The sequence below is a fragment of the Salminus brasiliensis genome, chromosome 21 (genome assembly GCF_030463535.1).
Source record: "Salminus brasiliensis chromosome 21, fSalBra1.hap2, whole genome shotgun sequence".
Lineage (NCBI taxonomy): Eukaryota > Metazoa > Chordata > Actinopteri > Characiformes > Bryconidae > Salminus > Salminus brasiliensis.
The window spans coordinates 2026579-2042743 of record NC_132898.1 but is presented as its reverse complement, the minus strand read 5'-3'; the positions used below and the strand labels follow the sequence as shown (position 1 = coordinate 2042743).

Genomic DNA, 16165 nt, shown 5'->3' with positions numbered 1-16165 from the left:
AGTCTGATTTTAAATGGTGCTTGCGCACTCTCGCAGTTTTGACATTTTGCAGAAACAGCTGGGTTAAAGTAGAGGTGGATTGGTGGTTGAATGAAAGGACATGAGCAGTAAACTCGGTGAACTGGATGCGTTTGGCAGTGAGCCACAGTTGTTGGCACAAACCCAGAGCTAATTAGCTTTCGCTGTAGGTCGGCTTGAAGATGAATGTGCTTCCATATTACATTAGAGGTTGTACACAGGGTCAAAAAAAAATGACTGAGTCCAGAGTGCATTTGTCTCCGCAGCCTATTTTCTTCCCACCGCCTCCCCAAGCACCAATAATCTACCCCCCGCCCCCCCCTGCCCCCAGAGCCCTTTTTTTTCCAGCTCCCAGTGAGCGATAGCGCCCTCCTGCTCCAGCACTTAACCTGTTGGCTGTTTGCAGATGTGACCGCAGGTCAAGGTGGGACAAATCCACCTTATGTAGACCTCAACATCCTTATTTTTGCAAGAGCTCAGTGATCGTTCAGGTAAACTCCTTCAAAATGAAAGTTAACTATGTGACTACAAACACACATTCACTCATCTTATTAAATCCTTCCTCATGGTGGATCCAGAGCTTTTTTTATTATTATTTTTTTATGAATGATTTAATATATAATTTCTCATTTATAAATTTAATCAGAAATATTCCCATTAAGAAAATGTCCTGCATTCTGTAGAATTGAGATTGAAATTAACCAAAACATCTGCAAACATGCTTACTTAATTTATTTATTTATTGTTTATTTTTCAGTAAGTGTCACTAACAGGATATGGTGGGAAGAGAACTCCACTTTTGTAGATATTGAATTGTGACACTTGAGGGTAGAGACATTACTTACAGTGGCTCTGATGCAGAGGAATAAAATGAAGCTGTTAACCAGTTTATTATATTAGTTTTTCAGGATAGATGTGTATATCACACATTATATATATATATATATATATATATATATATATATATATATATATATATATATATATATATATATATATATATATATATATACACAAGCATGCACACTTATATATTTTATATATTTATTTATATATACATATACACACAAGCATGCACACTTATATATTTTATATATTTATTTATATATACATATACACACAAGCATGCACACACTTTTATATATTATATATGTGTGTGTATATATAAATAAAATGTATGTGTGTAAATGTATAAAATGTATAACATATAAACTAGGAAAAGCAGGTAGCACCATTTCCCATACCTGAAAAGACACACAAAGAAGAATTGAGTAAGGTCAGCGCTGCCTTCCTTTCTCAGTGGACTCTAGAACGTGAACCTCGATGCAGTGCCTGTTTGCACCTACCTACTGGCACTGATGACAAACCTTACGTCAGTGTTTGCAGACCAGAGGTGGGTGGCCTCTGTTCATTTGCATTAGTAAAGAGCTCCAGACTCATTTGTCCTTTAGATTCACTAAATTACGTTGATGAGAGGCCCTCCTATCAGGTGACACTAATTGGGTCATGCTGCACTCCATACGTGATTCAAACAAAGGCCATCCAACACTGGATCCTGTCACCGGGCCCCTGCCTCTCGCTTTCCCCAATTAGCCTGAAGAAGTAACGAGTTTCCTATGGTGGTGGTAGTCCTAGATTGTTATTGTAGATATTGTGGTGTTTTGTTTTGTTATCTACAAATAATAGAGCTGGGTGGAATGTGCACACTGTGTATGGAGGGATTGTTGTAGGCTGCTGCTTGGGCCTGGTAGAGGGGGTGAAGGTTTCTCGGTTTTGTGATCACGCCAAGACAGCTTGACCAAGCCTAGTAATTTTAAATTCAGGAAATTATTTAAAAGCATGAACTTTGGGTTGTAGTTCAGGTGGCTTCTGCTGGGGGTAGGAAGCCCTTCCCCACCCTCTCTGATAAGTGGAGCCAGGAATGAGAGATGACGGGACTCTCCGGAAAAGCGAGGTAATTGGATGGTGGAAGGCTGTGAAGACCTGCCATGAATAAACCAGCTTCTTCTTCAACAACAGTGGTCATTACGAGTTCTTAATTATAACTTGGCCTGACTGATGCTCTCTGATGTTTTAGAAGATTGATCTTGTAGATCTTCAGTGATGTGTTCCACACAATTGTTGCGAATTGATGGCCTTGTGGTCTAGTCCATTGGGCCAGGAGGAACACATCAGCCAGAGTTGTCTACGTTGCTAGAGCACATTTTTCTATCAATAGGACGTTAGATTGGGGCTTCAGGCATGTTCCTCCTCCCAAACGTCTCTAAATGGATTCTAAAATGGTTCTAATGGAAAGCTGAATTGCGAGTTGCCAGGTATTTTGCACCCACAGGTATTTTAAAATTCACGCTTACTATTCTGTACACATGATGTTATAAAATAACAAATAATTGAGAGATTATTGATGATTGAACCTCCCTAAAGTCCCTCCTCTCAGTCTTCCATCCTTTAAATACCATCTCCACCTTCTTCACGTGTCTGACGAGTCTTCGCAACCCTCCACCACCCCGTCAACTCCCTTTAGCTTAGCCAACAACTAAACCCCTGCAGAGGGGACGTCAACAATCCGTGATCACACTTGCTCAGTAACAGTCTGAACGGATATCGCTGAAGGCAAACAGGCCACCGGTTCTCTTGATGTTCCATGGGATGCAAATATGTCAAGGACAAGGATGGAGAGGGTATAGGTCAATACCGGCTGAGGTGAGGAACTAGGTCAGTTCCCTGCTCTACACCAACTGACCCTGGCACTCAACTGATGACTTAAATCAGGTGGGAATAAAAAGTCTAATCTGATTTTCCTCAAATCTAATCTTACTCTCAAACCTGGTAGCCTAAGTAAATGGAAATGGATTAAAAAAACAGTTCTTGTCTCACTGTAGAAAAGTATCGCCAATGGAATATGAGACTCTGGAGCTGAGACCCATAAGACTATTGGCACTATGCCTAATGCCAAGCATGGTTCTCAGGAATGATGGTGGTGGAGCTCCATGGGATGAGTTGATAAGGTGGGGTGGTGGTGATCATCATCCAACATCCTGACCTCACTAACGCTCTTGTTGCTGAATGCAATCAAATCCTCACAGCAATGCTCCTCCTCCAAAATCTAGTAGAAAGTTCCTCCTATGGACAGTAGAGACCGAGAGTTACTCGGTCATGCTGCACTCCATACATGATTCAAACAAAGGCCATCCAACACTGGACCCTGTCACCGGGCCCCTGCCTCTCGCTTTCCCCAATTAGCCTGAAGAAGTAACGAGTTTCCTATGGTGGTGGTAGTCCTAGATTGTTATTGTAGATATTGTGGTGTTTTGTTTTGTTATCTACAAATGATAGAGCTGGGTGGAATGTGCACACTGTGTATGGAGGGATTGTTGTAGGCTGCTGCTTGGGCCTGGTAGAGGAGGGAAAGCTTATATTGATACTGGGACAACTGGGAGAAAACTGGAAGAGCTTTGGGTTGGAGTTCAGGTGGCTTCTGCTGGTGGTACGAATGTACGCCCTTTCCCCACCCTCTCTGACACAGTCACTCCAACAAAAACAGGATTAACTCTTTTTAACTCCCTTGATTTCAGAAGAAACAATGAATGAGCAGGTGTCCCAATACTATTGTCCAGTATTGACTTGCTCCCAGGTACTTCTGAGGTTATTTCCCTAGTTCACACTTCGGTTTAGTTCACTCCACTGCATTCCTGAGTCCGTCCACTGTCAGACAATGAAACAGCAGTTATGGCGGAGACTATCTGACAGGGTATTATTCATCTGTCAACTTCGCTAGCTTCTTCAAGATTCTTTGTTCTGGAGAAGATGGATGGAGACCTCTGACCTTCTGGCATCAACTGCAAGAGAATGGATGACATCAGTGTCTGTCTTTGGTCCCTTCTTTACTGGACAACTGTGTGAATTACACCTCCACACCAAACCAGCCTCTTCTTCTTCTTCAACAACGGTGAAGAACAGTGGACACTACAGGTTCTTAATTATGACTTAAGGCCTGACCGGCGCTCCCTGACGTTTTAGAAGATGGATCTTGTAGATCCTCAGTGATGTGTTCCACATAATTCTTGTGAATTGATGACCTCGTGATCTTGAGGAACACATCAGCCAGGGACAGAGTTGTCTACCCCTGCTAGAGCACATTTTTCTAGGCCTTGTCCTGACGTTGTATTCATGGAGAAACGTAAGATCATGTCCTTGAATGATACAGGAACTTCAGCTGGAATCAGATGCAAAATGGGCGGGGCTATTTACTCATTCAAGCATATGGGGATGGGCGGAGCTACACATCATACTCCAGCCAGCCAGCAGAAGCTCTAGACTTGTGGTGGCTTCACTTTTGAGAGGCGTTACATTACATTTACATTTATGGCATTTAGCTGATGCTCTTATCCAGAGTGACTTACAAGGTCACTGGTATTACAGAGGAGGGCCAGTGTAGTGTTAGGAGTCTTGCCCAAGGACTCTTATTGGTGTAGCGCCAATTGGGTAGCTCACTGGCAGGTAGGGGTGTTATCTGTTGCACCACACCAACCACACAGGCGTTGCGCTCGCTGTCCAGGCTTTCTGTAGTCACTGGCCCTGACAGTTTGATACCTCATTCAGCAGAAAATGCCCCCTCGTTCATTTCAGACAATGCGTCAATAAAAGGCACAGTGTATTATGTAGGCTAAATAAATGATTTATTGTAGAAAAAGAGACCAAACAAGAAAAAATGAAGAAACAAAAAACAATGAGCAAGTATTCATTCGCACAAAATTCAAGCTACAAATTTATAGTTCATCTACACAACATAAAAAGTGATGAGACAGCAAGAAAAACAGCAGGTATTTCTTTTTGAAGCGGAGAACCTGTCCACAGAAAACAGTGTAGGATAACATTGGACTTTATTTACACTGAGATAATTCCCTCTCCGATATCACTGAGTGTGGCGATATTCCACCAACGCATAACAGTCCACGTAAAGATTCCTTCAGTTTCACGGGTCGGTCGGTAGGGCTTTCTGTCCTAGGCACACCAGTACCTCCCAAATGGCTACACACAAGCCAGTCTGGAACTACGTCCTGATCAGCTGATTTCTGAGACTCAGCAGTGCAGTAGATCACTCAGAACATGCTCAACCACCTCAGTCCATCCATGCTCCAAAACCTTGTCTGTACCTTCTGGTTTGTTTTTCCTTTGGGATGCACAACCTTCATGAATTGAAAAAACATCTGAAGCTGAGGAGGCAAACATCGTACCCATCACCAGGTTACAAATTTGAGATAGTTAGCATAATAGCTAAGCAAAAGTTAAGACATATGTTGATGTGGTAGCCGGTACAGACATAGTCATAGTAGCACTCTGGAATCCAGCAAAGGACTTGAAAAACAAACAATAAAAATAATACTTTTTTTTTTTTTTTTTTTTGCATTTTGACCATAAACGTATGCAGCCTTAGGCCCATCCTGGGCCTGTCTTTCATGATTGATTCTCCTGAACCACTTTGCAGACCTCCAAATCCTTCTTTTTTATGGCCCAACTGCTATAAAATGGGAATCCCTTGGCTGGAATACCCATATCCATCTGCCATCTGCGGGAAACCTCGATCAACAAACCCTAAATTCTCAATTTGGCAAGAGGGTGCAAGTCTGCACTACCCATTACACACTACATTCTTCTTCGTTATATATATATAGTTTTTGGCATTCTGCAAACAATGTGTGTATACTGCCACCTGCTGCTACCTACCGTACTGCATTTACTTTAGTACCTAGAACCTTCAATCCATTAGTTTTACAGTCTTTATCTTCTGGAGACGTTCCTTCATTCGGACTTACATATACGGACTAGTCGAGTTCTGATTGTTGGGTCGCCCAACAAAAACAGACAGCTCTGCTCCGTTGGCCTCGAACAGTGATGTAACCATGTCCTGACCAAGCAGTTTGGATTCCCACACTGTGTTCTGCCAGATGGTGGGAGTGCTAAAAGGACTGCTCTGGGGCGAAAGCCGAGCAGGTGTTGCCGTGAGACTTGTGTTTATCAGCTCATCTCCTTTTCTTGCGAGGTTTAGAGGTAGACCTTGTTTCCTGCTCCTTCAGTGTCCATTTCTTCTCCACTTTGGTGACAGTATGTGCATTCGATCCCTTTCAATTCCTATTCGAAGCACAGGACCACAGAGAAACGGACAGGGCCGAAGGCTCGACCTTTCGTTTTGGGGTCAGTCAGTCAGTTTGTTGTGGCGGGACAAAGGGAAAAGGGGCATCTCCTTTGGATTCCTACACCGTCCTGTGTCTCGTAAGTACAGTTCCTCTATCCTCTGTAGTTGTAGGTTGTCCAGGCAGGATAGGGTCAGAAGTCTGTTTTCGGTGGCTGAAGAAAGGTCTTAGGGTTTGTAATTTTTTTTTTTAGGGGAAGGGGAACGACAACAGGCCTCCGCTTCAGAAGACAGAAGAAAGGAACATCAAGAAAGCATTATGGTAATGGAAAATGTGATCGACCGGGACAAACAGCCACTGTTTATCCACACAATGCATCTCCATAAACTCAAGACTTATTTTTTCTCCTTTTTTTTTTCTTCTCTCATTTGTTACAATCCATGTACAAGCTCTTGTGCTCGCAAAGGTATAATACAAATACAGACAATAACATGACTCCTCTTGCCATTCCCATAGTGCAAAATTTATTGTTGGTAAGGTAGAGTGCCCAGAAAGGATCTTTTGTACCCCTTTTTTCTTTTCTTTTTTTTTTTTAAATTATATACATATATTATTTATATATAATGTCAGAAGGCTCCTCCTTTATCCAACAGCATAGTGCTTTCGTTTCCAACAAAGGGAGATTTTTCTTTGCTTAGACATCTGGTGAGGATGAGACAAACTTTCCTACTCTAATCTTTTATTTATTTATTTATTTTTGTTTTGTTTTTTTAAGCACTTCTAGAGTTCACCATATACCAGTAATCAGGGCCGGTAAAGGGTAGGAGTGGTATTTTGTGAAATAAACAACAAGATAAACCAAGATAAATGATATTCCTCAAGACCCAGTGTAGTCGAACTGTAATGGACGCTTTCTGATGACATGTCTTGAAGGTGGGAGGAGCTTAAGAACTGCTTTGGGTGGAATTTTGGAGGGGGCGCATGGGCCATGCTAAAAAGGCCAATACAGTCTTTTAAGAAATCGTCCCTCCTTCGAGATACATCATTAGAAGGCTAGCTGGACTGTCCCTTTAATCAAGCGTAATCCACCAGCTATGGGTTTGGTACTGGCTACAGGTTTCCCTTACAGTCCCCTACAGTTCTAGATCACAACTGGGTAAGTGTGTTTGGTACAAAGCCCAAAGTTCTAGGTAATATATTTGCGTAACAGGGTGGTAAGGTCCAAGAAAGTCTATGTATCTAAGCTACATTGATATATTTAAGGCTGAAATATAGAGTTTCTTTATTAGGAATACGGGTAATGAATAGAGACTATGCTGCTGTGTGTTTTGGAGCTTGGTTTATAATAATAGTGTAAAACTTTAGAGTCTATCAATTGCACTGGTCTGTTACCCAGAAATGAATCTGCACTGAAAGTTATCATTCTTACCGGGCCTATTCTCAGTTACCTCAGTAATACAGTGTGCTGAAAATAATTTCCCAATAAAAACCTATATATGTTTTCTATCATTTATTAAAATTTTGAAAAATTTTATGCTACCCCAACAAAGCCAGGTGTAGATTTGTAAGCAAAATGCTTTGGAGTCTAAAGCTCCTTTATTCATTTAAACCTGGTAATAAATTCTAAAATTGTGGTTCAGATTTCAGAAGATTCGGATTGATGCTGATAATGAAATCTATATTATTTAAAATGTTGTATAAATATAATAATATAAAATCCACTTTTAGCTCATTGAAGAACCATGTTTTAACACATCTGCATGAATGTGAAGAACCTTCAAACCTTTACATCAAGCAAAGGTTCTTTAAGCCTTCAACAGGTTCTTCATGCTCTCAGATCTCTTTTAGAAACATGGAGTCAAAAGAGGTTCTTCAACAGCATCACTCGAAGAACCTTTTGTCGCACCTTTATTTTCCTTGAGAAACTTTTAGGGGTTGAAACTGTGGAGGTGCTTTGAGAAACTTTGAGAAACCTCCACAAATTGAAAAATCCCTAAATGTTCCTCAAGGAACTTTAAAAGTGAACATTTTAAGCATGTTTGTACTTACTGACCTGTCCTTTTATATAATTCTACAATTGATGAGTTGTTTTTCAATAGCTAGAACAGTTCTAGGGTTCTAGGCATTTCAGAGTCATTCACGTAGACTTTCTTGCTACTCATATTTATGTGGAAATGTTTGGGCCTCATTTTTTTTTTGTCCCAATTATTTATTTATTTGTTTATTTTCTAAATGTAATGTTCTTTATTTTTACTTACATTATTTCGTTTTACAGTTTCACTACACAAGGGGTGCCCAAACTTTTGCACACAATGTCCTAGTCATTATTTTACTTTGGAGTTTGTACTTCACACCCTCCCAGATGACATCTCGAGCTTAAGAGGACTGATTAGGAAAGCTCGACTCTTATCGTGGCCTTCAGAACCAAACCGGTCAGATTCCCGCAGTCCTGCTTTGTGCCTTGTTGACCTTCCACTACATGAAGTACCGACGGCCGGCAAACGCCCACAGTATGCTGGACCGAATATATATATATATATATAGTGGGACAGTATCTCATTAAAGCATTACTGGAACACCAAAGCATGAAGTTAAACCCACTTAAATCCACACTTCCAACACAATCTGCAGGCCGCTCTCCTGGCAAGAACTAAGGGCTCGTCCTGGTCCCACAGTGGGCGGGACCGGCGCTCAAAAGGTCAGGCTTCATGTGTTGAGTCGGTGCTGCGGTCACATGAAGCGTCGTAACTCGATTGCCCGGGCAAACCCTTTTCCTGTTCTCATTTAAAAGTACTGAAGAAAAAGGCCTTTCTTTCCTCTTTTCCGTCCTCTTCTTTTTTCTTTTAGTCTTTTTACAAGATCACGAGTAAAAGGAAGATCAAAGCGGCCATGAAAGGGTGCCTGGACTCTTGGGAATCTCGCACTGGGGTGCTAGATGCATTTGCAGAGTGGAGGTTGGGGGGCGGGGGCGGGTGTGGGGTGGGTGGGTGTGTGCTAGATGGTCTACCCTTAAATGCTTCAGCACTGTCTGTCCTGTTTTGGCATCATTTTGTTTGTGGTTGCTCCTCGAGTTCCTCTAGTGAGTGCAGTTTAGATGGGAATTTATGGAAAGGATGGGACTGGAGTTTCGGAATACTGAAGAAATGACGTGCATGCACACGAAACCAACTGTCCATAAGTATTGGGACAGCAAAGCGATAATAATTCTTGGTGGATGATAGTTTTTCTGTCCTGGTTAAGTAGTAGAACTGAATTGTTTTAAGGCCGATCAGCCATAACATTAAAACCGCCTGGACTTCACAAGACCTCCAGAGATGTCCTGTGTTGTGTCTGGCCTATCAAGATGTTAGCCGCAGATCCTTAAAGTCCTGCAAGTTCTTTTGGAGCACTTTTGGTAGGTACTGACCACCTGGTACAGACCTGCTGGGGATGCCCCATGAGACCTGCCTGATGTTTTGGAGATGTTCTGACCCACTCGTTTAGAACACCACCCACAGATATATCATACATATACATATCCACCCCTTTGACATGAGCCATTGGAGCCATTATGATGATGATGATGATGATTATTATTATTATAATACCCAGTGTTTCTCACTTTAGCTATCAGTGGTTTTAACGTTATGGCTGATGATAAGCTGTGAGGGACAAGTCTGACTTCAATGTCCCAATATTTATGGCACTGTAAAATGTTCACTTCTCAGTACTGTATTTTCCCCTTTCCTCAGAGCAGGATGAAAGGGTATAATGTGATGTATAACTAATAAACAAACAACTTAAAAACCTAAAACATGAAAGATAAACTTATTATTTTGTCTCTTTTGTCTCCGTTGTTCCATCTCGCTTTTCTCTCACCAGCTGGTCTTCAGACACTCACCCTCTGAAAGCATTCATACAAACCTCTGCCGCTAGGCCTCAGTTTATACTGCTGTACAATGAATTTTCTCTTATCTGTTGAACTACAGTGATGAACTAAAACTGGCCTCCCTTCAGGTTTCGTGTAGCTCTTCCAGGACATGAGGGACAAGGGACAAAAACCAGGAGATGCTCCATGACACCGTTGGGACGCTCCCGAGCCTGAACGAGTTGTGCCGTTGTCTAAGAGCATCCACAGCGATCTACCACCATGCCAGGAATCTTGCCGTGGATGATCTGCTGCTTGTCGTTGAAGTAGAGCATGTTTATGGGAGACATCTTGGTGGGGGTACAGCAGGGGCCCGCTGAGCCTCTGGGATTGGCGTGCTGGACCAGGTGAGTGTGAGGGTACTTCTGCATGAACATGTACTCACACTGACCCGAGCAGTAGTTGGCTTTGTAGCGCTTGGGTGCAATGATCCAGTCCCAGCCGAAAGCTTCGAAGTCCACCGTGAGCGGGTAGCGGCAGCAGCGGGACTCGGTGGAGTGCTCGTCGCAGTCCAGGCCCAGGTTCCGCCGCGAGCGCTTGGTGGTCTCGAGAACTTTCACCTCCAGGAACGGCTGCTGGAGATCAAGGGTGGGGGGGAGAAGGAGGGGAGGGGAGAGAGATAGAGAGGTGAAACAGTGACGGAGGTGAGATTTCTCATAATCTATGCAGAACTAAAAGGGAGATGTAAATGAGATGTAAATAATTCATTTAGGGTGGGGTTGAAGGGTGAAGCTCCTTTGAGGAACCTTAAAAGAACCTTAAAGGAAGTTATTGCAGACAGATGTTTGTGGCCTATTTGCCATGATTTTTAAAGTCAGGACCTTGGATGATGATCACCACCCCACCTCATCATCCCCTACTCATCCCATCCAAAAGTACTGGATGGAGCTCCTCCACCATCATTCCAGAGAGCACAGTTCTTCCACTGCTCCACAGCTCCTCAATGCTGGGGGGCTCTGTACCCCTCTACTAGCCCACGCCTGGCATTAATAGGCAGCATGATGCCAATAGACTCATGATGTTGATCATCTCCAGAGAGTCCTATTATCCTATTTGTGTCCACAAATATTTGGACATACAGTATCCACTAATAACACTAATGCTAATAACCGAAGCCTCGTGTTCCTGAGGCTAACCAAGGACCCGAGAAACCTGCATGAGCTTAGACTGACCCAACGCCTCAGACTGTACCCGCTGCCAAATAAGCCGAGACACAGCGCCGTCACATCTGAATAATCAGGCTCCGATTCTACCCAGAGCCTCGCGCTACTGATTGCTAGCGACTGCTAATTAAAATGTAAGGAACCCTTTCAGCCTCGTAGTGAGTTGTGAGGAGCTGTCAGAATTTGAAAAGCTGACCTTCTACAGGCCATACTTGACCTTTGCCGTCTTTTTTTTGTCCTAACCTTGACCGCGGCGCACCTAGCAATTCTCAGGAGGTTTGAAATCCAGTGTCTTCACGTTGCATTGTTCTCCAGAAAGCACGGATCTCGTTCTTGCGGCAAAGCAGCTGGACGCAAGCAAGAGTTTACCATAGCTCTCTGGTGGGGGGAACAAACCCAGAGGCCACTGAGGTCAAATCCTGTCAGCTTGTACTCTGCTTTCTTTGTTGGATGAAGAGAAAGAGGAGCGGACCCTGAGAGGTCCGGGGGGAGTTTCATTCTTTCTCTGCTTTTTATGTTGTTTTTTGTACTCTCACTAAAGACTCTCTGATCTGTGGGTTTTTTTCTCCTCCCTTTTAAAAACAACTTGCTGTGCAGAAGGACGGCCTGTTACTGACTCATGGGGAAACAGACCTGCCCTTTGGAGGACCAACAATGGACTGTGGTATGTATGAACATACCTGTCAACACCAATGCTTTACCCACATTAGTCTGACACCAGTCCTGCTGTTCTGCCTCAGTTCCCTGAGAGGATACTGCTTTCACTGCAATCTAATCAATATAATAACAATAATATGATTATTAATTAATTAATAATAATAATAATAATAATAATAATAACAGATACTTTAAAAATATCTTTTCTCATTATGACTTTAGAAATTAAGCATGTGAGTCATTTCTAGGCCTTTTTAGCTTTAAGTAAATGCATAATTCTTTTTCCATAGGCAAGCTTGCTGCAGTCAAAGACCTCGTATCTCCAAAACAGCAGCTTTACAGGAAAAAGACAATTTCTTCCTAGCTTTCAATGGAAGATTTTATTCCAATTCTTACTGGAGCGTTTCTATTGGTCCGTTCATCATCATTTCACATTATGGAGAAAAGTGAAAATCAGCTTTTTGTGTAACAGCGACAATATTTTAGTAAAAACGTCTGAAAACTGTCCACCAACTGATAAAGATCGTTAAGTAAACCTGTAAAACTGAGTTGAATATTCCTAAAACATTTTTATAGTGACTCATAATGAGAAGTAATGAATAATTAATGCATTTATAAATTGATATTTATGATATTTTAGGATCATTTTAGTATTTTTTGTTTTTCATGCACTGCTGGAACAGTCGGCTTTACACCTTTAAAAAGAAAGGTTCTTAAATGCTGCTCGGCTTGGATCAACCTCACACCTAGAACCTTAACATTATGTGAAAGTTCCTCTTTAAAGTTCAGTAAGGTTCTTCACGCTCACTCATTTACAAACAGGGTTCTTTAAAGAAGCTTCCATTAAAATGTTCTGTAGGATTTTTTGAATAGTAGATATTTTTTTTAAATAATTTGTTACCGAACTTTTATACAGTCAGTTACCCAACCCTCTCATTAGAACCCTCCTATCACATGCTCTTGATACTGGGAGGGCAAGGACTGATAAGTGCACAGCCAGCCACGCCTCTTTTCAAACTGCTGTGGATACAACGTCCCCGGGCAAGCTAGCAGCTGCCTGTGCCAGCCAGCAAGGCCAATTGTGCTCTCTCAGGCTCCGGCTGCTGATGGCAGGCAGCATGATTCGGGTCATAGTGGAAACGCCTTAGTCCACTGGACCTGTTGGAGACCTGTTAATTTTGCTGATTGGACTATCTTACCAATCTACTGGGAACCTGTACTGTACTGGCAACTTACTGGTATTTCTGTATAGGAGGGTTTTATATTATATATATATATATATATATATATATATATATATATATATATATATATATATACTATTTTTTCACACAACACCCTTCAGCATGTATCCCTCCACAGGTTTTAGACCCAAACCTTTCTCAGAACTCTGAGGCATCAGGTAGTGTATTCATAACCATTAGGTATATCATTTCCTTTAGCTTGGTCATTTACAAGCACCTAGAGTGCTTGGTTAGCAGGTCTAAGGGTCCTTACCAGCCCTTCTTCTCCAGGTCTTAGAGAGGTCACAGCCAGGTCGTTTCCACTTTCATCGAAGGCGTTTATGTCGATCCCCCAGTTCGTGTGTGGCTGCTTGAACCAGTTCTGCAGGACGTGCTTAAAGTCAATGCTCTGCCAGTAGCCCGATCGGGAATTCAGCTCGATCTTGAGCGAGCGGATACGAATGTGCCGGCTGCCCTGGTCGGTGACGGGCTTGAGTCGCAGGATCTGAAGGTATACCGTGGAGGTCTGCTGCAGGGGCCGCAAGTATACCCACAGCTGGGCTTTCAGCACCTTGGTGAACATCAGCTTGGGACTGAACTTGAAGAAACAGCAGCTGGGCTTCCCGTCCACCTGCACGATGGGTTCAGCTGTGGAGAGATCAAGAGGACAGGGTATTGCAGATTATTCAGTAGAGCTCAATTATACTGCAGGACAGTGTCCAAAAGTATCCAGACACATGACAACTTTAATATTATCTGCATAGGCCTGGAGCTGAGCATTGGCTGGAGGAGTTGGGGAAGCCCCAACAGGCCAATTGGGCTGTGCAGCAATGGGGGTTCTCTGGATTGACGGAGCTTCATCCACTAGCTTTGGGATCTGTTGGCCAGGACCTGACCTCACTGGTGTTCTTACTTTGCTTGATGCAATCAAATCCTTCTCAGAGCAATGTTCAACATCAGTCGAGGCTGTTCTGCAGCAAAGAGAGACCAGACCCCTACTGACAGCCTTGACTTCAGAAGACATGCCTGTCAACTGCAGATGATCTAGTCTCCAAAGACTGACAGATCGAGATCTCTTCAGCACCTTGGACAGTGGCTTCCACCGTCAGCGTTCACATGCATTGATGTGAAGAGCTTCAACACACCTTCTCAAACCAGCATCCAAGCTCAAGCCCAGGCATGATCACAGTCACAGGCAAATGTGACAGGCTGCAGCTTTCACAGTGACGCTACGCCAACCCTCCAGGTCCCACCTCTCAAAGTGTGTGGTCAGATTCATAGAGGTGATCTGCTAATTGGCATGGCTGTTATGGCAAGTGTCCAGATCATGAAGCTGAGAGCAGTGCAATCAGCGCAGTGATGTGTACCGTGACGAGGAGTTGGCCAAAGAACAAACTGACCTGTTTTGTGGTGAATGGCTGGCAGAAGAGGTGCGGGAGACTCTTTCTGCAGGCCCAGGCCCAGGCCAGCAAATTATACTATTATAATAATGATAATAATAATAATATTGTAAAGTATATTTGTAATAATAATTGTAATAGGACTCTCTGGAGCAGATAATAAACATCATGACCCTATCGGCTCCATGCTGCCTATTAATACCAGGCGTGGGCTAGTAGAGGGGTATGAAGCCCCCCAGCATTGAGGAGCTGTGGAGCACTGGTAGACCTGTGTTCTCTGGAATGATGGTGGTGGAGCTCCATCCAGTACTTTTAGATAGTATGGGTTGGGGAGTTGGGAAGGATGAGGTAGAGTTGGGTGGTGATTAACATGCAACATCCTGACCTCACCAACACTACTGTCGCTGAATGCAATCAAATCCTCACAGCAATGCTCCTCCAAAATCTAGTAGGAAGTCTTCTTCTTCTCTCAACAGTAGAGAGGAGAAACTCTTCCTTTGGTAATAACCTTGATTTCTGAAGGTGTCCCACTACGCTGCTGTCTGGCCAAAACCTTGTATCTCCATTTCTCTCCATTTTCTGGCAGTTGTTCTTTATAGAGTGTCAGATTTCATGATGAATGGACCAATAGAAATGCTCCAAAATGAGTCTAACATTGACTTTCATTGAAAGCTAAGAAGGTTTTTTCCTTTTCCTGTAAGCTGCTGGTGGAGATACAAGGTTTTCGAGTGGCGATATCAGTCTTAAAGGCACGGTAACAAGAAAAACAGCCTGGTTAGCTTTGCTGTAACTCTATCTCCTCACACTGCTGAATGGGATTAAATTGAATTAGATGAGTTTGAGTTTCCCACTTAGTCACGTGGAAGCAAACATGAGAGGAGAGCGCCCTTGAGGCCCTGAGCCTGCAGGTAAGGCTGACTTCTCGTGACCAGATGTTCCAGGTACCTGGTAAGGTACTTAACTCATTCACGTCCGGCATCTAAATGCAATACCATGAAGAAAAATACCTTCATTTTTCATTTTCCTGCTTTTATTTGTAGTCAGATCTGGATTTTCTTCGGTTTCGTTTGAAAAGAGGTAACTTGACATGATTGAAAGGCTAAATTTAATATGTTTGATGAAGCAGCCATATTCTTTGATCAGTCAGAACAATGAGGGGTTTGTGCTCTGAGAACCTGTGGACCAAAAGAACGGTAAAATCCATGACCCTGGGATAAGCGTAGCTAGTGCTCTACGTAAAAACACAGCTTATAAACTATTACGGGTGCAAAACCAAACACAGATCAGCCATAACATTAAAACCACTGGCACCTCTAATGGTGGCACCTGTCAAGTGGTGGGTGGTTTCAGCAAGTGAACAACAGTCAGATCCATGGAAGATGATCACCATCCCACCCCATCCCCAATTCTGTACTGGATGCAGCTCCACCATCCATCATGGACACACAGTTCTTCCACTGCTCCACAGCTCAATGCTGGGGGCCTCTACTAGCCCACGCCTGGCATTAGGCAGCACGGTGCCTCAGCATAGGTTCATGATGTTTATTTGTCTATCTGCTCCAGAGTCCTATTCTATTGGCTGCATTTTTCTACAAACTAGACAAGCTGTGTATGTGTGAGTTTGTGCATTTGCACATCTTTGTCAGCAATGAGTGCAACTGAA

At 43.0% G+C, this 16165-nt stretch overlaps 1 protein-coding gene across 2 annotated transcripts in view; it reads right to left on the bottom strand.

Moving 5' to 3' along the window:
- Positions 1-10152: 10152 nt before the first annotated feature.
- The window catches only part of LOC140542687 (growth/differentiation factor 11-like), a 32801-nt gene continuing 26788 nt past the window's right edge, over positions 10153-16165 (bottom strand). Inside the window, exons 2-3 of one of the 2 annotated variants that reach the window (XM_072665540.1) lie at positions 13377-13750; positions 10153-10634 (exon numbers count right to left, since the gene is read on the bottom strand). In XM_072665540.1, coding sequence (XP_072521641.1) covers positions 10254-10634; positions 13377-13750 — 755 coding nt within the window. In that variant the 3' untranslated portion in view covers positions 10153-10253. The remainder of the gene's footprint in view (positions 10635-13376; positions 13751-16165) is intronic. The other variant, XM_072665541.1, reaches the window with a different exon arrangement.